Source organism: Acanthaster planci, linkage group LG19 (genome assembly GCF_054643075.1).
Source record: "Acanthaster planci isolate LZ-2023a linkage group LG19, COTS_SCS, whole genome shotgun sequence".
Classification (NCBI taxonomy): Eukaryota; Metazoa; Echinodermata; class Asteroidea; order Valvatida; family Acanthasteridae; genus Acanthaster; species Acanthaster planci.
This window is the reverse complement of record NC_141795.1, coordinates 1,666,352-1,689,735: the sequence shown is the minus strand read 5'-3', so window position 1 is coordinate 1,689,735 and position 23,384 is coordinate 1,666,352. Positions and strand designations below refer to the sequence as shown.

Sequence of the window (23,384 nt, the reverse complement as noted above, 5' to 3'; positions counted from 1 at the left end):
ATGAGAGACTGACAACATCACACGACGGATTGCAATGCAGGTTTTACAATGAATTGCACAAAACTGTGGACTCAGTACAGCGCATTTCTGAATGAACGAACACACGCGGGATAATCTGTAGAACAAAAATGAACAGGTGCTTTCCACCTCCCCTGGCGCTCCAAAGGTGTAGTTTTCCCTTAATAGCTATCAAAACACTAGATAATTATACACGTGCTACCACATACTAAATGAGAATACAACAATTTGAGGTACACTGAGAACCAAAATGAAGGTGGTATTTCTGCAAACTCTGGCCACCTTTACAAGTTGTAGGCAAAAATGAGGGTGTTCTATTCATGTCGACTTTCCCCAGCGAGTTATGTTTTCCCTGGAAATTCTAACCTGGTCTGGATGACATGACGAAAATAACATACAGCTGGTAAATGCACTTCACAAATAACACGAAAAACCTCATACACACACAACCAGATGTTATACAACTGTCTCACGAAGGCATGCGTGAAATACGTGATCGGCAAGTTACACCCGCATGCCTAATCAAAAAGCTTGATTCAGCCCCCCCCCCCCCACACACACCTTGGCTCACGCGACGTGAGGAGCAAACTAAACTGACTGGATTACGCTAAAATGTTAACAAGACTGCCACGTGCAGACCGCCTTGGCCACGGTGATCCGTACGTGGGAACGCTGCATGCTTGACTAGTTTCTCTTGAATATTATGGTGTTGCGAAGACGACACGTCTCGCTCGTCGCCGTCGCATTTTTCTTATTCACTTGTGCACAAATACTTCCGTCGCGAACAACTGGGTTTCATGAGGGCGCCCCATATTGTGAGCTGTTCTCCATCTTTTTATTCCTCCATGGTGTATATCGCAAATGAGTGGGCCTGGAATTATAAGCAGTGCACGCTGTACCGGGGGGGCATTGCCTGAAAAACAATCGTTGGGTAATAAGCTTTTTGGGAGTTAATTTTGACCCAAATCTGTACACTGAGCCCTTTAAATTCACGTGAACATAATAACTTGACTTATCCTCACTAAAACCACTGTTGCTATACCTCGTGATTCGGGGCAAGCTTTTGCCTAGTTACATAAGACACGCCTTGCAACAATACACTGTTCTCAATGGATAAGAAGGGCACAAAGGAACCATTCCATACCAGAGATGGTGGTCGCTACATATGCAGCAAGGTATGAGACGGAGAGAATCCCCCTGCTTTGTGTTGGCCATTGTCTCGCAGGAATCTGGGGAATTCCTTTCAGACATCTTGGGGGGGGGATGTGTCAAGTAACAATAGTCTGGAATGTGTATAGGGATTGGACATGTGGGGGGGGTACCCCTTGGTCTCATTTCTTGCTGGGTAGGCCCTATAGGTCGCTATGCGAAAGCTTGCCACGAATCACACGGTATAGCAATAGTGTCTTTAGTCTGGGGAATTCAAATCGTCATGTTTATGTGCAGTCAGATAACTCAGTGCACAAGATTTTATTCAAATTTAACTCGCAAATGGCTTATTTCAGTCACATCCTTATACGTTTCCTATAAGTACGCTCAGCCCGTAAATTGCACATAAACCAAACAAGTTGAATTCCCCCAGACTATATAAGGACACTGTCGCTGTATCTCGTGATTCCGGGCAAGCTTTTGCATAGCGACTGCCATCTCTGGGATATTGCCCTTCTTATCCATTGAAACAGTGTATATTGCACAAGGCGTCTCTTGTGTAACTAAGCAAAAGCCGGGCACGAATCATGTGGTATAGCAGTAGTGTCTTTCGTATACAAAAATTCAAATTGTTATGTTCCCGTGAATTTGAAAAACTTAGAGTACCAGATTTTATTTAAATTTAACTTACAAAGGGTTTATTTGCACCAGCTAACGGATGTGGCATTTTTAAAATTGGGAAACATATATTTTCCAACAATGGTCAGCTGACCATCGTTAAAAAAAAAGAATGTCTTCTCGATGCGAACGTTCTTGGCGAAAAAAAAAGCTCAGGTCACCCGAGACTGTTATGTTCTTTCTCTCACGTAAGATATTCAAGTCTTATTCGGCAGTTCCTTTTATGATTTTACCGATAGTATATCCTACCTTTAACGCAACGTACCATGTTTCATAACATTAAAAAATTTAAAAAGTGAAACATGCGGAGTAAGACGGAAAGTAGAGGTGAAGGTTCAACAGTAACTCAGTAAACACCTGCCCAGATTATTTACGGAAACCGATCAGGGGCACGTTCGTTATATATAAAACCCGATGAAGTCTTCTTCCTACGAGATTCGTCTTACGGCAACTCTGACCAGCTACTCGCTCCGGGCCTTCCAGTTGCATTTACTAAGTGCGCGGTCAGTGCAGACGCTTGCGTACACATCTGTTCTCAATTTCCGATTGACTGGTCACAACCATGACAAATTTCCTTGGTCTGCTGATCCTCTTTGCTGTGGTGATGAGTGCAAAAGGTTTGTTTAATCTGTTTTTCTTTTATCTATTTATTTTGATTTTTTATTCTTTCGTTGCAGGGTGCAAACATCCAGTGAAATAATTTCTGGCCCTTTTTTTAAAGATTGATTTTTAAGGCCGGTTCGTCCTTCAGGCGAATGCGGAAGCGAAGTAGACGTTATTAGCAATGTGCTGTGAAATTCGTCCAAGTTGAAATATGTGTTCAACGTTGACGAATTCGCAGGACAAACATTTCATTCAACGCCACAAAGTCGCGTTCGTGTTCGTTTTTGCACTGCATGGCGCTGGTTGTACACGTGATTCGAACAATAAAAGATGCTTTTGGCGTACAAATTCTTCTCTGCTTCTGCAATCAAAACTACAACGGCTAGTAATTTGTCCAGTGTTTTCTTTTAACATCGTTCCCGAAAAGCAGCTGCGTTGTAATGTTGCGGCGACGACCAGTTTATACATCTATGTGACAACATTTACAGCGTGAATATTTAACGATCTTGTTTCTTTCTCCACCAAAAGCTTATCATCGTGGTGAAGCAGATCAGCCAGAATGGACCCAGCATCAGACATCTCCTCGTGTCAACCTTACCGGAGTGTTCAAAGTGCTAGGTACGTTTCCACCATTCTATTGCACTTGGAGAAAAGTGGAATGGCATATTGGCTATAGTAACGAGTAGTGGTGTAGGTGCGGGGGAGGGGGGACACGCCCCTCAGCTGAAGTCTGTGCCCCTTTACCTCCCCCCTCCATTAATAATGTTGAAATGGGAGCAACGTATACACAAGCCAAAGCTGTTAGTTTGTGTTGCTCGAGAAAGTTATCCCATTTTTCGCTACTGTTGACAAGTTGAATGTAGAAAACACCGTTATTTCCGCTGTAACAACACTGCTGGTGATATGGTGGACACTATCTCCCTTCGCTGCCCTGAAGCCGCGCCAATCTCACTGTTACGGCGCCGCTTTACTGGTGAAGCAATAACGTAGTTCTTGGAACAAACTGTTAGGTTGTAATAGCCCCATAGTAAGCTCAGTTGGTGCCTGTACGACAGGAGTGGTAACTCACAGTAAGTGGAAACTATATCACCGAGTATACGACATGCATTTATTCTTGTTTACCATCACATTATTTTGTTCAAATTTTGGTTGTTTTTTTTTACTGAAGATCGTAAGCTGCAAGAGGTGTTCTCCACCCCTCAGAACAACCAGTTTCTTTGCTTGTGGTGCAGCAGTGTTGTGATCTTCGTCAGGAATGTTTCGACCGACAAGGACTTTTTGGTGAGAAAACTCGTATTCACCAAAACTAAACTCGCGAGATTTCCTCCAAATCGAAAAATGGTTATTGTGACTAACTACTACCACTCGGGAGTGGACCAATTTCATGGAGCTGCTCAAGCCCAACATTTGCTTAAGCGCGGAAAAACCTTGCTTAAAACATAAAGGTTACCAGCTCAAACAAAAGATAGCGAAATACCATTCCGAAATAATATACATCACATGGAGTTTTGGCTGGTAACCTGATTTATCAAGCAAATTTTTTTCACGCTTAAGCAGATTAAAATTGGCCCGTTTCAGTTTACTGGTCCGGCATATACGCGTGTGACGGTACTGTTTTCATGACGTTGTTCTCAAAAGGTTATTTCAGGGTGCACGATCATCTGCATGAAGACAAAACATTTGACGAGACAACAGACTTCCTAGTTGTACATTACCAGCGAGTTTCGCAGATTACCGGACTGCGTTTCATTCGTCGTTTTTCTCAAAGCCCACGTTTAAGTTACAAAATCTGTGTCTCGACCTCACCATTTGACATTGATACGCTCTCGGTATGAGCAAGAGAAAAAAACAACTGTATCTCTGTATTCATTCTTCACACTCTCAACCACCTTTTAGCCGCTTGGCCAAGTTCTTTGGTATATTTTGTGCATTATTTGTTCAATACACATGATGCATGCTTTTGGTAACGATCACAATAGGCCTATAAAAATCGACGTCTCCCCATGTATTGCTTACACAGGACATGTTAGTCAAAAACAACAAGAAGGCTTGTCACTTCTGGAGTCCTGCAGGCTTCGAAAAGTACTGTGAAGACTATGTGAACGAAATACCAAACTTCATTCTAACATTTGCCGACGAATACCTGGTAAGTCCTTTTATAATTGTGTCCTAATTATGGTAAGGTTATAATCATCACTCATCGTTGAAATCCCACAGAGTCCTGACTACAGACAGGGCATACCGCCCAGAACGTTGAGCCTCCCGCGCGGTTCTTTTCGGAACCTAGGAGAATACTGCGCGTATGGGGCGAACGCAAACGTACCCCTGTAACCCGCTTCACCGTGCAAATCCTTCAATCGTATGAGGCTAGGATGCCTTCTGCTTTGTTCAAAGACACAAACTTCCCTCAATTTGAAAATGGGACCAGAGGCAAAACATTTAAAATGAAGCCAAATAACTCAGACAGTTGCAATGAAGGGAGATTTCAAGCTATTCACTGAGTTGCTTTCATCCTGTTCCTTTCTCATTCGGGCAGAGAAAACTTTCCAGCGAAACTGTCCTCTTTAGTTATACCGAACGAAATGCATGATTTCATCAGCTCAAAAACTGTATAAGAGTGAAAAAAGTGACGGGATCTTTAAGTCAACCTTACACCCGCTCTACCCTCACAGATATCCACTTATACTCCTGGGCCACGAGAATGCAAGTGGGGTTGAGTGGCTTGCCTGATATCCGTATACATGTATATATGGATACCGTATACCATTGATGGAGGGCCCCCTTGACCATTAAACTGGTAGTCATAACACCCTAGCCACGGGGTACGTCCCACATGAATGTTAGGGGAAAGCATTGCAAAATGAAACTTTACAGTTAGGTTATCATACCATTGCAGGATGTCTGTTACTCCGAAATTAAAAGAGCGTTATGAATTCCACACCACAGGATCCGGCGAAGGACTGCGCAACGGTTTGCCGTGGTCAGGAGCCCGATCAGCAGCACCCAACGGCTATAAACAACTTGATGAAAAGCGATTACGAGAAGTTCCGGAAGTAGGAACTACTGCCATCCCACCCGGAGAAATCGACAACTGCGACGTAACAAATGTTCTTGTGGTTGTTAATCAATTTTGTGACGCTGAAATGTGTGAGAAAGAAAATTCTCATATTTTATCACAGACTATAATTATTACAGCTATAGCTTCGCTGCTTTGCATTAATAAAGTGCTATTGTAAGACACTTTGTAGTAAATACCTGTAACAGATCTTAGGGAGGCATTCGACACCAGGGAGACATTTGAGGGTCTGACAAGGCTCTAGGTACCAGAGGGAAACCCATTTTTTTCGTATTTGTCCGATTGTTTGACAGTTTAAAGGTGCTACGAAATTATTCACAAAGTTTGTTTGGTTAGATTTTGTCTTTTTTAAAGTTTAAGGGGGCAAATATTTGTACACAGATCTATGGGAATGTCTCCCTAAAGTGTCAGATGAAGGTATGTTAATATCGCCGCAAAATTTTGTTAGTTAGTATTATTAGTAGCAACTTTGGCAAGCAAATCTTTCTTTCAAGGATCTGTATGCATGCTTCTTACATGTAAATCTATCAGTAACGGCAGAAAACGAGTCCTTATTATTGATAAAATCAAAGTGAATGTAATACCACATCCTACAGTTTGTTCTCTTGAAGGCGCAAAGCCACAATAAAGGCGCCTTTCCCTATGTACGTTTTTGGGAGCGTTGCGTAGGCCTACACGATGCACCTATGCGTTTCACTTGCACGCACACAAAGATCAACTCCATCAACCAAACACTAGTACGCGTTGCGTTCGGCCGTTAAAATCGCCCTGGGAGCGATTTGGACGGATTCACAACCCTTGGCGCAAGTGTTGACGAGCATAATTTTTGTGGAAAGATTTTCCTGTCTTCTGTGTTATGTTACTCATTTCGTGCAGGCGCTTCTCTTCATCGCTCTCAAAAACGACACTCAAGCTGAAATGGAGGATAACGGAAAGACGGCCCAAGTGGTCACGTGAATGAGACCCCGTAACAAGCTATACAACCGCACTTGTGTCAACACAGCAAAAAAACCTCGTTTAGGTCAGAGGAGAGAAAAACGCATCGCTCAAGCTGACATGGTTAAAGACTTTTGTAGTGCGACTTTTACTCAATGTTCACGGAGTATATCAGCATAGTTCAGATGTGCAGACAGTAGTATGGACGCTGTATGCAAATCTCCAGTGAATTTTTGAAGTATACAATATCGAGTCCGGAATGGTTGAGAGAACATAATAGAACCAGTGTACACTATGGGGTACATGGCATTGTCTGAAAAGTAAATTATGTAACAGTGGCAAATAGATTGCTAAGCATTAATAAAGTACTGCAGAAGAAAACAAGATTCTTTGGGATTGTTTTTAGAATCTACTGCCAGATAAACACGAACTGTAATCTTTTCAACCTTTTCCCAGGGTCTGTAATCAGTAAATCGTCACAGCACCTGGTCGCCATGCAGGGATGGTACATAAAAATTCATTTCATTGCTGCACGAGTTCAAGCAAGCACCGCCAGGCTGCAGTCGTTGAGCGGGCCGAGTTCGCACTAGAATTAAGGGCCCAAAGTCAGTTTTGATGACTAAGTTTTGTTTTATGAGGAATATCCTTGGGCAAACAAGCATCATTGAGCCAAGGGGGTCCTCTTAATGGGCAGACTTGACTTCCACTATTCTCACCATTTCGGGAGACAGACCATGCAGTATTGGTGACGGTTTCTTTCTTCAACAAAGCCTATAAGACGTCCCATACTGGAGGCATACACAACCGAGGGCCAACAAGTTACCCCTGACGAATGCCATGCCATGCACAGTCCAGGCACCATGGTTCAGACGGTGGCGCAGGGGAGGGGGCACGTACGTCCCAGCGGGAGTAGATGCCACTGGGTTGGCCCCTCTCTGTTTATGTACACGATCAAGCCGTAAAGTTTATCGGCTTGTAGGCCAACATACATTAAAGTTACGTTTTGTTATAACGCCTTTGGGTTCAGATCGCTCACGGACAACCTTGAACCTGTATTTGAGATTCAAGAGGTAGGGCCTATAGTCAGGGATACATTTTGAGCCGTGGCAGGTGCATCATCACACGACGAGGGAGAGTCAACAAGTCAAGGAGGCAGACAAGACTATACTAATGCTTAAATCGTATGAAACTAATTGACATATTCAACCGACAGCTGCACATGATCCTGGGATCTCAAGATTGCTACGTAAAGGAACTGGCAGAACAGAGATGCACATTTCTTTGTCAATTTCAATTGTAAACAGTCAAGATTCCCAGAGGCCTAGCTATCGTCCGGTCCGATCCTTCCTCGCGCGCCCGCGCGTGTATAGTATGAGCTTAACTAATAGGATGATTACGAATCCTCCTATTGGTTGAAAGGCCACACAGCTCATTGAATATGCAACGCCAGAAACGACATCCAGCGCGCGAAAATCAGAAACCCCTCAATATTTTTACACATACCGTTTTTGTTGGTGAATTTTTGTCATGCCACGTTCACAACAAGCAAATCAGTATTGGTGAAAGTGAATTACTTGGCTACGGCTAGCCTTCGTCAAAGCGTTCGTCATTCGTCGCAGCGCCCTCGATGGCGTCAGTCATGCATACACCACTGATCTCTACTATACTGATCAGTGGCATACATGCACCAAACAAGATGGCGATCGATTGAGTACTGCGGACCGCCTGGCTCTTTTCAACCGTTGAGGGGGTACTTCTAGTAGAGGCGGATAATGGAGATCAATGGTGACACTGGCGCCCGCTGTTGTCAGTCTATAGGTTATTTATGGGTGCATTCCACCAAATGGTTGTATTTCTGCACGCGAGCTCATTATTATTTTGTGATCCCACAGGATTTTTACAGTTAGAAAGGCTATAATCAGGAGGCATCATAGAAATATTTCTATCAATCCCGAATTTAGGACTGATAATTTCCAGTTCGGGGTATTTTTTCACTAAAAGCCCCAAATTGCGGACCTATTTTGGAAAGAGGCGGGCGGCTACATTCAGAAATGAGTGCTCAGTTTTACTGCTATTTTGGGGGTTTCTTCGTTCAAAGGCGAATAAAAAAATATTTTCGTGGCTAATCCCAATGAAATTGAAACGAAAAGTGATCTGGCCATAATCTTGAATCTCCAGTGAAAAAACAGAGGCCAACCTCTTCGCGAGAGTCAACAGGCGGCATTTTTTCGGTCCGATTTTGCACTGTTTTCTATGGGCGCGTATTTGGTGTAGTGCAACCCTATGGGCCATGAGCATATAGTACGTGTGCAGTGCAGACAACTCTTTAAGGTTAGTAACAACTTACGTGTGCAGGGGATAGAGCCTGAGGGTGAAGGGTCACACCGCGAGCTTCCGGAACCCTCGCACTGTCCATCTATCCGCCCAAAGTTGAAGTGCATCCCAATCGGCGAAAGAAAGACAGGTGGTTACAAGCGGGTTCTTCCACGCGTTCTGCGTGTACGCAAAGACCATACAAGCCGGAATAAATTCTTAGCTACGCGTACTCAGCGTGCTCCGCGTCAAACCCGCATATACTTGCGCGCCTGCGCCTCACGGCCCGCCTAGGCCGTTTTCCAATACTCAACCTGTAGAGAGGAGACAGTGAGAAGCAGTTACAGTTTTAGAGGTGGGAGGAAAACCCCAAAGGAACATGCTGGGTAAAACCCACGGACTCAGGTAGGGACAGTAAGCCCAATCCACGTGTGGACAGAGCGGGGATTCGAACCCGGGCCGCAGAGGTGGAAGGCGAGGAAAGAACCACTACACCAACCTGACTCCGCTTAATATTTGATGTTTTATGGCACTATCAGACTAATTAGTGCGCTTGCAGCTTCAAAGTCATAAAAAAGTTGAAGCCTGAGACAGAGCCGAGTTGAGTATTGGAACACGGCCCTATACGGTGAGTACCAAAAAAATAACCTCTTTTGTTCTGCCTCGAGCGAATTTTGGATAACGTTTAAATAAACAAAAGTTTACTGACCAAAACACAAAACACATGCGCAATAACATATAAACTCGCTATGATCATTCTTTTAATGACATATCATTTTCGTTGCACATTTCAATGAAATTCTAAGCACAGACTAAGAGTGCATAAAGTGTACATTCTTTTTTGTCAAGTTGGGACACAGAAAACTTCAACAAGATCCTCTTGAAACGAAAAACAGCTTCGAGAAAGACGGTTTGACAAGACGTCGTGACGTTGAGCGTCGCGTTCGCATCTGACTGTACTATAGTTCAGTTTCACTCACAACGGAAAGATAGTTTATTGACAAATTGTACACATTTGGAAAGACAAATGATGAAGTGTCACTAAACTTCGTGTCGAATGCAAAAGAGTGCTTTGAGCAGTAGTCGGAAAGTTGAATTTGTTGGAACACATGAAGGCCTAGTACACATGGCGTATCTATCAGACAGAGGCAGGGAGGTGACGCCTCCACACGCGAGTGTTTTTTTTTTGGGGGTACCTTTTTTGTTAGGCTATCTATATAAGGTAACCTCATTCAAGGTTGATTGGTTACACAGATAGCCAATCGTCACGTGAGCAGTGTAAGCCCTGTTTTGTCGTCAGTCTTGTTAAAGCTCCCCGGGTGTCGATGGGATTATTAAACACTAAGGACAGCAAAGCAGAGTTCAAACTCATGATGCAGAATCCACCGTTACCCGCCTGGGATCTTCTCTCGAAAGAGCCCATTATTCTTTTTATTAACTGTGTAAGAGAGTGCGTCAGACTTATTGCCATCCTCAATTTCATGTTTGTACAAAAGGCTTGTTTTGATTCCGAACTTTTTATCCAGAGATGCCCGAATAATCCCTTTTTGAGTCAATGATATATTTCAGCTAAAGATAAACAAACGGGTATTAAATCCAACACCTGTCCACATACTTTAAACCGATCGGGGCAGGTTCGTTATATTGTAATTCACCTGAAGATAACAATTTGAATTGCCCGTAATAAAGCCACTCTTGCCATACCTCGTGACTCGGGGTAATAACTCCGTGTACCAGATTTTATTCACATTTATTTGGCAAATCGCTTATAAAAAGTTGCATTTATTTTTAACTGCGCGGTGGTCAGTGCAGACTTTTACGTACATATACCTGTTCTCAGTTTCCGAGTGACTGTTCGCAACCGTAACGAATTCCCCCGGTCTAGTGATCCTCTGTGCTGTGGTCATAAGTGCAGCTGGTCATTTAGGTTTAGTCGTTTTGGTTTTGTTTTGCTTAAGGTCCCTCTCTGTCTGCCATCGATCAGATACGGTAAACTGAACGTGTACCACTCCCCTATAGCTCCCGGCTCAACGATGTGTTTGGAAGTGCGGAAGCGAATTAAACACCATGCCAAAAAAATGTGCTGCGGAGCGAGTTGAAAATGTGTTAAAGTTTCGTGAATTTGCAGCGCAAATGCATGTGGGCCTATGATCTGACATCACGAATTTTCGCTCGTGTTGGCTGTTGCGCCAAATATATGAATATGTCTTTACAAGTAATTCTAGCACCATATACGATACGTAAATGCGTAAAAAAAACGTAAAAAATTCTCTCTGTGCCTTTCAAATCAAACACGCAATAGTAATGACACTGATAAGGATGAAGTAACTGGTCACATGTTTATTATAATACTGCAATATTAACCACCCAGAAATAATAATCTAAAAAACAGTTATTAACTATTTCACTTATTCCTTCTATTATATTTCACTTATAACTTCTGTAATCACACGATTAAGTTGTTTCTTAGGCCCCGGGCACCAGTTTTCCTCAGGTCGCATCCTGCCCTGAAAACCAGCAACAATTTCAAGTTCTCGGATCCAGCTTGTTCTTGATGAATAAGCATAATGGAAAAGAAACAATAACATGAAACTAAACCCTTTTAAACATTTAGCGAGCAGCCAATTCCACACGAACGCCTTTCTTTGACGAATGTGGATCTATGTGCCCGTCAGTGAAGTCAAAATCTTAGAAACTGCGGTGCAGCGTAAGTTGAAATTTGTCACCCAAATAATCAAAAGGTGCAATAGAAAGGTGTACATGACTTGTCCAATTATGCTTCGTAGCATGAAACGTTTCAACGTACCACTGATCGATTTGGTCACTGTGTATTCTGGCTACATAGGACCCGTGCTCGACTATGGTTCCTTCCCGTTTTTAATGGCTCACAAACAAAAACGCACGTTAGAGAATTAGAAAAATAATCAACAGAGGAGCTTGTAAGACCATACTGGTCAGTGACTACAACCCACATACCGTCAGCAGCCCTCCACACTTGCAACCTGCACACCCTAGAAAGGAGAAAACAAACTGTGCCTTTAATTTTGTTCACAGCCTTGAAAATAAAAACCCAGACGTCTGACTGGCTGCCTGTAAAACAAACTCCTCAGTATGCATTACCAGCAATTAGGGCGATTCACAATAGTGCGCCCCCATGAGTCTGCAACGCGTTGGCCAATCACAACGCGCGAAATTTGGCGACCCTTTCCAAAGGCGCATTGGGTCGACAGATTTTGCGCATTGTGATTGGTGGCGCACTATTGTGAATCGCCCGTATTCAGTTGTAAGACAAAAAGGTTAAGGGCAGCGCACTACCTTCCTTAATAAGCCTAAAAAATAAAAACCTAAAAAATAATCAGAAAAAGTTTTATCCGTTTAATTTTATCATTTGTATTTTGGATATATATGTACATATTTTACTTGATTTTAAAGGGCTCAAAATTGTAAATGTAAGGATGGCTGTTGGGATTTCACTTAAACTGTCTTACTTTTTGTGTGACAAATCAATTTTTAAAATCACTTTTATTATACCTTTTGTATAATTTTTTTAATCATTAAAAAATACTTGATCATACGAAGATTTTTTATTTTTTTTTTAGTGAGCATTGATTGTAATTGCCACTTGTTACTTGTTTCATTGGAAACTAATAGTATTTTACATTCATGAGTATGATAATATGTATTTTGACCGTTTTTATGGAAACAATTGGTGTAGTATTGTAATCATAAGCCTCTGGCCACTGCAATACATGAGTTTATGGTAAACCAGTCACTGAAGTGAACTGAATTATGCTAGAAAGCAACAAAGCTTGTTTTTTTGCTGTTGGTGCTGTGTGATAGCTAGTTGGAAGCACTCTTTCAATCGAAACTTGACAGAGATACACAAAACCAAACAACTGTGTTTTCATAGCACCCGTGGTATTTTACTGATGGCATAGGCCCTTAAATTTTTCGTAGGCCCTGTACGCACCTGCTGTGCCTGCTCGATAACGTGACCCTGACTACAGACTAATCCGATTAGACGCTGTAACTGCGGTAGCCTTGTCCAAGCCGGTATACGCGACCGTTCGACCCCAGGAGAGATCCAGGCCATACGCACGCAAACACAGCAAACGAGCTGCCTCCCTAGTACGGTACAACGGCGAACCGCAACGGATCCCTGTACACCGACTTACAAACCGAACTACCGCAGACACGTGTGCGTGTACATAACCCCACGTACGTACATGTACGTGCGTCACGCGTCAGCTGTCCGTATCATGATGTCGAGTCGAAAAGGTTAACGGACGAGGCACGCACGTGAGCAAGCTGAGAGCGGCGTAACAGCTTTCCCTGTCACTCACAAAGCATGACGGCCCGAGTGCAATGCACCATACGTGTTAAAAGGAAACCTGCTGCATTGAAGGGTATTGCGCAACACACATGCAGTGGATCTGTCACGCAAGTAAGAGCAGGCCTGACAGCCGGGGTTGTCAGAGTCATCACCCAACGCCTTGGTTAAGGCTATAACTGCGGTGCCTCCGCACCATTCATTTCCACCATCAAGTGTTTCTAACGGAGATCAATGCTCAGCGCTCGCTGGCACGTCCTTCAGCTTGACGGGCTCATGAATTTGGCAAATCACAATACCCTGTCCGCTCCGAGTGCAACAAACGAGGGCTTTGTTTTTTTAATCATCGCATAAGCGTGCATTTATAATGGCGATAAATGGTGCGTTTTGATTTTAGACACTTATGTGCAGCGTGATCTACATGTTTTGCGTGCACAAAGCCGAGAGCTACCAGATAGTTATTAGGTTCACTTATTAGCAATCCGGCAGGGGCGTTTTTTTGTCATGTTATTGTAATTTTGTATTGACCTGCGAAATAATAAAATGAAAATGAAATCCAGCCATGTGCCGTGCACGGTACACTATGGCCCGTTACACGCTCACCGACAAACATGTATACGTGCAAATTATGTGTCGGAGACGGTGTACATATTCATTTGGTTCGTGCATGGTACATGTAAAACTGGCGGGGATATATACCATGAATTTGTAAATTTCCTGACAATGTTACAATGGCAGATAGACCTCGGTTTCAATAATAAACTTGAATTTGACTCACTGTACTTTTGTGTTCGCCTTTCGTTCCCAGGTCACTCAATTCTTACGCTCGCAAGCCCGTAAGATTATTTGGGATAAACGGAATCGGTGGCGAGTTAGGTCGATATGCAAACGCACCCGGTCGGGAAGAGAAAAATATCTAGCGCAAAACCGTCAGCAAATCTGAAACCGTCACTCCTTTCTCTACCACAGCCCACTTTTGAAAACTTCAGGAAAACTTCGAATTCTTTGTTTCGAGCCTTTAAAAATTGCATCAAAACGTGAACAAACTACCGCTTAAAAAAATTGAGATGTTCACAAAAATCACTAGTTTTGACTACTCTGGTACTATTTCTCAATTTTATTTTTTACAAAACACGTTAGGAAAAGGTACGGAGCCCCTAATGTATTACGAGCGCAAGAAAGTATTTCGAGTGCATGCACGAAATAATTTCGTGCGCACGAAACACAAACTGAAATTATTTTTGTATTCCGAGTTTGTTTTCAACGCATGTCCCCTTAGGAACTCTATAAAAATTCCTTAGGCATTTTATTCAAAAAATGGGACGTGAATTTTATGAAATGAAGCAGCTGCTCGCCCGGCGCGAGTTCTCATGGCCCTCATTACGTATGCAAATGATCCTAAATATGGGACATGCGCACTTTATAATTTCCCTCTGAAACATACGTATGCAGCCTGGGTTTGCGTCGTGTTTGCGTCGTAGCCCCCAAATTATTGGAAATTATTGCCCCCAAAACTATCCGTCCCATAGAAATAAAAGCACATAGACCACCAGTCTTGTGCGTATAACCGTGATTTTGAAAAGCGTGGGCAAGCAGTGGGCGAAACGATGAATGGCAGCGCGTTTAGTGCGAATTGCGCGTGACGCTTTAAGATTATATTGCATCTCTTTTTTTTCAACTTGTTGCAACCGCACTGTTTCGAATCTGCATGGGCCAGATTAAGTAACCAGAGGATTTTTTCCCAATCCGGAAATGGCTTCATAGCCTTTTATGGCTGGAATTCTTTAACTGTGTGTAAATTCCCTATACCAAGAGGTAAATTTGCCATATGCAGCAAGGTATGAGACGGATAGAACCCCCCTGCTTTGTGTTGGTCATTGTCTCGCAGGAATCTGGGGAATTCCTTTCAGACATCGGGGGGGGGTTGTGTTAAGTAACAATAGTCTGGAATGTGTATAGGGATTGGATATGTTAAGGTGGTACCCCTAGGTCTCATTTCTTGCTGGGTATAGAATTTTCCCACGCTTTTGGATTTAGTCGGGTGCCGTCTCGACTAAGGTATCCTGCCGTTGTTTTGAATAGGGGATGTCCGTCTATGTGTTTATATGTCTGTGATCCGCCCTGAGTTGAAGTGCACCCTCACCGGCGTAAAAAGACAGATTGGTATTAAGTTTCCCAACCAGGTTCTTGCACGCGTTCGGTGTACACGCAAAGACCGTGCGTTCCAGTATAAATTCGTTGCGCGTACTCAGGGTGCTCCGCGTCAACGTGCGTGCCTACACGGTGAGTTCGTACCAATGGGCTGTCAATCTTATTCAAAAACACGCCTTCGTTTGTTCCTGCTCGGAGCAGATACACACAGACATGTTTTTGGCCATAGACATATCCGACGAGGCGCCATTCCGAGGGGCCATTTACACTCACGTAGTTGTCTCAACCCGAGCGCGCACGCGCACTTCGGCAATTGACAACAGCCTATTGGGCCAAGGAAGAATTTCACGTGGGTGCACCGCCTGCGTGCGAATAGGATGGCTCTGTAGTAACCCTCTGTTTCGACGCCACAACAATCAGCACACTGTCGAAATCAACAAAGGGATTATTCTTTCATAGAATCTGTCCTTGTCGGCCATTTCATCTATTTCAGGATCATTACTAAAAACCGACACAAAATACACAGCTCGATGAAATATCTAAAACAGTCATTACCATTACCGTGGTTGGAAAATTCCATTTGTCACGCATTTAAATCCGTTACCACTGCATTCACAAATGTCTGTGACTGGGTACAAAATTTTGTTTTGAGATTTGCATTCACTGCCACACGCAAAGTTTGTTCACCTGAAACACGGATGAAAAAAGTTTATTGACCAACACAAAATACACGCATGAATACTGCCGCTCGGAATTACATGAGAACTCGCAATGATTCTTTGAGTGAAATCCCTTTTCCAGGGGCGTAAATCTGCGTCGGAAATTGGGGGAATGGGGAAGGGGAATTGTGTGTGTGGGGTGACTTGCCCGGCCATTGAAATTTGAAAAGCGGGGGGGGGGATTGACAAAATATGACACAGGGCGATGTTAATAATACAGATGTACATCTGTAATATGTATTAGACATTCATACAGAATCTTGCATCAGAATGGCTTATTTATGGCTTTTTAATGTTCTCCCTTGTCGAGTGATATTGAATACATTTTAGATGTTTGGAGGTCCGAAATATTCTTCACAATATGCTTTAATTTTTCTTGTACCACGAAAAAATTATTCAATAGCCAACCCCCAAACCCCTAGTTGTGTGTGTGTGGCGTTGTGTGGGTGTATACCCCCTTGCCCTGCAGCCTGAGATTTAAGCCATTTCTTTTTCATCGCACACAAGAAATTCTCGGTACAGACAAAGAGCTCATAAAGCGCATACTGTTGTTTTTTTTCCCAAATTGTGACACAGAAAAATCCAGCAAGAGCGTCTTGTTGGACAAACTGAAATGAAAAACAGCAGCGGGAAAGACCGGTTTTTGAAGATGTCGTGACGTTGAGCATCGCGAGCGCATCTGAAACTATAGTTTCTGATTTCACAACGGAGAGATATTTATTGACAAATTGTACACGGCATTTTGAAAAACAAATGCTGCAGTGTTACGTAAGTAAGAAGGGTGTTGATAAGCAATAGTTGGAAAGTTGAATCTGTTCGGAACTGTGGTGGCGTACCCAGCGAAAGATAGGGGTGCAACCCCCTCCCTTCAGATAGGTTGCCTTTTTTTCTCATTTTTTAACTTTTCTTTGTAAAGTTATATGAAGTAATCTGATTTAAGTTTATGATTGGTTCAACAGACATAAAATTGTCACGTGTTAAAGCTCCCCCGGTTCTGCTGGGTTAGCACTTTATTAACTGAAAGAGCAAAGAGTTACAAACACATAATGCAGAAACCACCGTTGCCCGTCTGAGATTCTCCCTCAAGACGACCCATTTTATTAACCCTGTGTGATGCAGTATCCACGTCTTTATTGCCATCCCAATTTCATGTTTTTTACAAAAGGTTTGTTTTTAGCGCGTTTTAGAAACGGTTCTCGGTGCTCGTCCAATTAAACAGGGAAGATTTTAATACCCAATAAAATCAACGCGTCACTTTTGATGCAGAGATGCCCGAATCACTGGCAGCGAAAGCGGCGGGGCCAGGGGGCCAGTGCCCCCCCCCCCAATTTTTCGACTGGGGAGGGGGATGGTCCCCCCCACTTTTGCAGGGCCTATTAATGGAGTGGGGCTTAATGGATCGGCCATTTGCTCAATGACGTATTTCAGCCAAGGATAAAAAAAAATGGTTATTGAATCAACCATCTGTCCAGAAACTTCATGGAAAACCCATGCTGATAGCGTGCAGGTTCACTATATATAAGACCCAACTATGTCCACTTCCTACGAGATTCGTCCTGCGGCAACTTTAACCAGCTACTCACCGTGGGCCTTCCAGTTGCATTTATTAACTTGCAATCAGTGTAGACGTTTGCGTACATCCGTGGTGGCAATATTTGAGTGACTGCTCACAACCATGACTAATTCCCTCGGTCTAGTGATCCTCTTCGCCGTGGTGATAATTGCAAAAGGTTTGTGCAACTTGTCATTTGGGTTTATTTTCGGTTTTGGTTTGTTTAAATATGTTGTCGATTGAAGCGCTTCTCCCTCTGCAACCGAAAATGAACGTGCATCACTTGCACTGTACTATTCCTGGCCCTACAATGTTTTAGACTGATCCCCACAGACGGTTCACTGCTTCGACGTCACAAATTTGCGTTTGTGTGTGTTCGTTTTTGGGCATAGTATAATGAACTTGTCTTTACACGTAATTCTAGCACCATACGATACCGTGTTGGTGAAAAAATTTCTCTGCTTCGCAAATGAAAATAGCATCGCTAGTAGGTTTTCTTTTCAGTGTTAGGCCAAACAAATCTTTTGTCTGTGGTCAGCGCACGGAAGTTTTGAAGCATTCGCGTCATTTTTTTCTCTGCGAGAGCTGCAACAGCGCCCTCCATTGCTGCACTGCCTCAACATTTTGCGGGAAGCTCGATCTTTAAACTCTGGGCAATAGATCCCGACAAGATCGATGTTGAACATTAGCAGACTATAGATACGAAGTTGTCAGCTTAGTGCAACCTCGTTCCCGTGGGTACGATATTGCAGCGCCATGTTGGTTCCCGCCATGCCTCGCGTGATCTAGTGAAGGAACGCGCACGCAGCCCATGAAGTCGAGGTTGAGCTTAGTGTAATTCGACAACCACAATTAAAAGCCATTACTGCGGTGGCACAACGCTCGTGGGCAGGTGGTACGCGCGCGTTACATGCCTCTGCAACCAATAGGGTGTCGTGATTTGCCAAATGCACGCGCGCATGTCTTTTTGTAAAAACCCCGTGGGATCACAAAATATTAAATGAGCTCACGCGCAGAGATACAACGATTTGGTGGACTGCACCTTTTAGGGGTCTTATCAGATAAGTCTGTAATAGAAATCATAATAACATTGGTCTAGTCCCGTGACTCAACAACGTGTACCTGCAATTGTTATCCGACCCTGGGGTAAAAAGCTGCGTCGCCGTATCAGTTCCGGAGCATTTATATCGACGGGAGACAATCTTTTTGGGGCCTTTTTCTTAATGCAACATTCGCTCAGCTGCATTATAATGTTGCTGCACGTCCGATTTACACAGCTACACACAAATAAACAGCACATGTTGACCTCTCCAGCGCTAGCGGTCACTTGAACCGATCTCGTTTCTTTTTCCACCAGGAGCTTATCATCCGGTCGAAGCAGATCAGCCAGAGTGGACCCAGCATCAGATATCTCCTCATGTCAACCTTACCGGAGTGTTCAAAGTGCTAGGTAAGACTTCCATCATTCTACACGTATGTTCACGTCCCACCGGCCTGCTGCGACGGATGATTTAATTGGATTGAGCTGCGCATGCTCAGTACCGTTTGGAAGCAAGCCCAGCCATTTTCCTCGGAAGCAGACGACGCACGGTGAACCGCGTTACAAAACAGGCGCAAAAGCTAGCATTTTTTTCAAAAACATGAAGAATGTGGTTATTTACAACCGACGGGAACAATAAAACACTTATGAAGCAAAGGTTTCACAGGCATTTTTAGGTGAAATCTTTTACTAGAAAATGTAGAAAAGTGTATTTACAATAACTTTTGACGAAGCTTTGAACCAGAAACCTCCATTTACCACTTCACCTTTAATTGTAATTTATTATATGAGAATCATTTTTCTTGGAAAAAAAATTGAACGCCATAAGATCAAACAACAACGAAAACATATTTCTAAATGCGTTTCATTCGAATGCCTATGCAATTTTACGAGAGAATGGCCCCAGAATGTTTTCGTTTACGTAAAAACGGTGGGGGAAGCCATTTTGTTTTCAAACTTGATTCTCGCTATCGAATATTAACTCGAATACTATTTCCCCCAGTGATATACTGTATGTGTTAAGTTGGAAACCGCAAATGGCATGTATACTTACATTTGGCAGGGATGAAGTTCGTTATATGGTATATGGAGGCGGACCGTATTTGATGAATGGTGTTTATGTTCCGTATTTGCTTCAATACAAAAAAAAACCACCGCTTGTGTGATAATCTGCTTAAAACATGTCAAAACCGGCAATAGCCAGTGGCGATGAGTTCAATGCAGAACACTATTATTTTCACTGTGAAAAAAAGGGTACATGTGGTGTACGGAAACATCTCACAATTATCAGTCTTACCATTATGATGCAGCTTAGCTGTTAATGTTGGAGCATCCTTTGCAAAGTTTTTGGGAAAAGAAGTTCTTTTTCTCAATCACATATTCCAGAGCACAGATTTGATATTATATTCTTGTCGATATTCTGATCACGGTGCTACGCAGCCCTTCCATAGTTCTCAAGTTGACATTGTTACATCAATATAATTATAATGCATCCACCTGGCGCCCGTACGACAGGATTCTAACTCACCGAGTATGCGATATGTGTTGTCTTTACCGTCACATTATTGTGTTCAATTTTTTTTAAACTGAAGGTCGCAAGCTGGAAGAGGGGCTCCCCACCCCCGAGAACGGGCAGTTTCTTTGCTTGTATTGCAACATGCTTCTGAGCTTCGTCAAGAACATTTCGACCGACAGGGGCTTTTTGGTGAGTACATGCACATAATGGCCTACATGTACATTCGTGCTTGCCTAAGACAAAACTCGCGTAATTTCTGGCGAATCAGTAAATTAATGGCACTAAGTTATCGTTAACAACGTCGACATTATAGCGCATATTTCGACAGTACATTCTCACCTGTGTTGCTTACTTACTGGTGTGACATGATCGCGTGCTTGAAGTAGGTCTGTTTTGTTCATGCATCACTGTTCTGGTTTCATATTGCTCAAACAATGAGGTCAGTGCACATGACCATTTTGTACTTGTTGGGCATTACCAGAAAAGTTTGTTATTACCGCGACCGCCTTACATTTATCGTATTCCTCAAAGTTCAAGTGTAAATTAAAATCTATATCGACTTGATAACTTACCCGTTGACTTTCAACAATGCACGCGCATGCCTCGAGTTGAACCAAAATTGGGCGCTGTTTTCTCAGCAATGGAGGCTCGCCGTGTCCGAATCAATTGGCTGTGGCTGAAATTACCCCCGAGTCTATGGTAGTCGCCGCAGTCAGTTCCCATAGAGTCGTGTGTAATTTCAAGCCATAGCCACAGCCTAAACTGAACTTCTCTGGTTCACGAACGACAAGGAAATCGCTACCAATGACCACTCCCAACCAGTATGGCTCTTTCTAACTGACGGGGGGGAGACTTCTGCTCAGGCGGATTACACCTCCGTATTCATTCCTTTCGCTCTCAACCACCTTTTGCCATCACACTTGGTCAGGCACTGTGGCATATATTGAGGTGAACGATGTATTTGCGCACACTTTGTCAAATAGGCATACAGCGTCAAGATGCATGTTTTTGGTAACGATGACGTTACAGAATCCAAATTCTCCCCAATGTATTGCTTACACAGGACATGTTAGTCAGAACCAACAAGGAGGCTTGCCACTTCTTAAGTCCGGCAGGCTTCGAAAAGTACTGTGAAGACTATGTGAGAGGAATGCCAAACCTCATTGTAACATTTGTGGACGAATACCTGGTAAGTCCTTTTCATAATGTGTCCCAATTGGTGTAAGGTTTATACTGTCCCGGATTCACAGTTCTTTTCGGGTCTCAGAGAATACGGGCCATCCACAATAGTGCGTCTCCCAGAGTTTGCAACGAAGTTGGCCAATTACATTGCGCGAAATCTGTCGACCCAATGCACGTTTGGTGGACAAGGTCGACAGATTTCGCGCATAGCGATTGGCCAACGCATTGCAAACTCTTGGAGGCACACTTCTGCGAATCGCCCATATTGCTACGTAATGCTCCTGCAAACTTACTCCTGTGTTGCTCACTTCACTGTGCAAACCGTTCAGTTTTATAGGTCAGAGGGGTACCTTCTATGATCATTTCTGAGGTCATACTTACTTTTGGATAATTTGGTTTAAACAAAACCTAGGTTTCGAACTACGAGTGCCGCATCTATTTCAACTTTATCGACGCAATATTAACCAAGGAAAATATTGAAATATATGTCACGACTGGTTGCCCTATTGTCGCCACCCTTATAACCATGAAGAAAAGACATGAACTAAGATATGAACTAATCCGACTAGATACGCACATTCTTCAGCTTGACGCACGCGTGCATTTGGCAAATCAGGACGCCCTATTGGCTGAAGAGGCATGTGACGTGCGCGTCAGGCCTACCACCTGTCCACAAGCGTTGTGCCAGTGCAGTAATGGATTTTCTCTCTGGCTGTCCAGTAAGGAGCACATTATACATACACCAAATATTCTAGAACGCGTACACATTATCCATCAACACTGTGCTCAATGTGCTACGCAACATAGTCATCCATTCTCATCGCCATCGGGTTCCAAAACATGTCTTGAAACCGTTTGAACTGCACGGGCAGTACCCATTTTATATATATTCCTGGATCGAGAGAAGCATTTGGGGTAAAATGGCTTTCCCCGGAGTCATAGGTAGGCCTATGTCCAATCGATGGATTCGAAACCCTGACCCCATGGTAGGGAGTTGTACGACCTAAGAACTATAGGTCACGCGTTCCACTTGAATGCTCCGTTGTTATTATTTGCAAATGTTGCGAAATGCATTTTACACTGCTTTTCGCAACATTTCGCAACTTTCCCAAATACAATTTAATGTTATTCTATTGTTTGGCCTTCACACGCTGTATGCCCGGGATTTCGAAACTAAAATTGTATGATGGATTTTCTCACTCGACAGGATCCGGCGAAGAACTGTGCAACGGTGTGCCGTGGTAACTTTGTTCAGAAGATGGAAGGGGCTCAGTCCAAGAAGTTTTGGAAGTAGGAACCACTTCCATCTAACCCGGAGAAATCGACAACTACGACCTGACAAAAGTTCTTGGTGATATTCAGTTTTGAAACGATTGAAAGTTTGAGAAAGGAAAATATTATTTTTTGCTACAGCTTGAAGTACCAATCCTCATTGTTTCATTGCTTTGCATTAATAATTGTGCTATTTGGTAGACACCTTGTCATTTAACAAATATCCATTACTTCATTGCTTTGCATCAATTAATGTGCTAATTGATAGACAATTGTCCTAAGAGCAGATCTTAGAGAGGCATTCGACACTAGGAAGACATTGGAGGGTCTCCCATTAGCGCATTTGGTACTAGAAGGAAACCCAATTGTTTCGTTTTTGTCCGATAGTTTGATAGTGTATTCCCGGGGACCCCCTTATGAGGGTCGCCGGCGCGAGCCAGTTAGGAAAGAACACAAATTCAAGAAAATAATTCAAACCGGGCATATGCTAATCTTGGTCTCCGGATAAAATATCAAAAATGAGATTATAATTTTAATTCTCTGGGAAATATGCAGTTTCTGTAAAGCTAAAAAAAATAGGGTTGAAATATTGACAGCAAAAGGCGAGAACAACTGAGCATGCACTAGTGAACTAGGTCCCCATGACACTCGATGTTTTAAGAGTTAAGTATAAGAAAACAAAAATAAATACTCACGTGAATTTGGTGGAAAAGCCGAAGGACGGTGGCAACTCACACTAAAGAAAATCAGGCTACATACAGTAAATGTCCAATAGTAAGACTCAAAACATGTATATGCAGACCGCCGCCCGGCGAGCTAGAAGTGCCCCCAGCCAGAGAATTCTTCAAAA

The 23,384-nt window shown here is 43.1% G+C and overlaps 2 protein-coding genes and 1 long non-coding RNA gene across 3 annotated transcripts in view; 2 read left to right on the top strand and 1 right to left on the bottom strand.

Annotated features, from left to right (window-relative positions):
- Positions 1-17,662, bottom strand: part of LOC147795951 (uncharacterized) — a 23,852-nt gene extending 6,190 nt beyond the window's left edge. The window contains exons 1-2 of the long non-coding RNA XR_015423361.1: positions 17,557-17,662; positions 8,808-8,953 (exon numbers count right to left, since the gene is read on the bottom strand). This is a non-coding gene — a long non-coding RNA (uncharacterized LOC147795951). The remainder of the gene's footprint in view (positions 1-8,807; positions 8,954-17,556) is intronic.
- On the top strand, positions 2,275-6,844 carry LOC110974110 (uncharacterized). Its single transcript, XM_022225484.2, has 5 exons — positions 2,275-2,462; positions 2,977-3,066; positions 3,617-3,729; positions 4,469-4,594; positions 5,395-6,844. The coding sequence occupies exons 1-5, from the start codon at positions 2,408-2,410 to the stop codon at positions 5,503-5,505; spliced, it is 495 nt and encodes a 164-aa protein (XP_022081176.1). The 5' UTR covers positions 2,275-2,407; the 3' UTR covers positions 5,506-6,844.
- Positions 17,563-23,384, top strand: LOC110974118 (uncharacterized). Its single transcript, XM_022225495.2, has 5 exons — positions 17,563-17,703; positions 18,883-18,975; positions 20,157-20,269; positions 21,144-21,269; positions 22,470-23,384. The coding sequence occupies exons 1-5, from the start codon at positions 17,649-17,651 to the stop codon at positions 22,554-22,556; spliced, it is 474 nt and encodes a 157-aa protein (XP_022081187.2). The 5' UTR covers positions 17,563-17,648; the 3' UTR covers positions 22,557-23,384.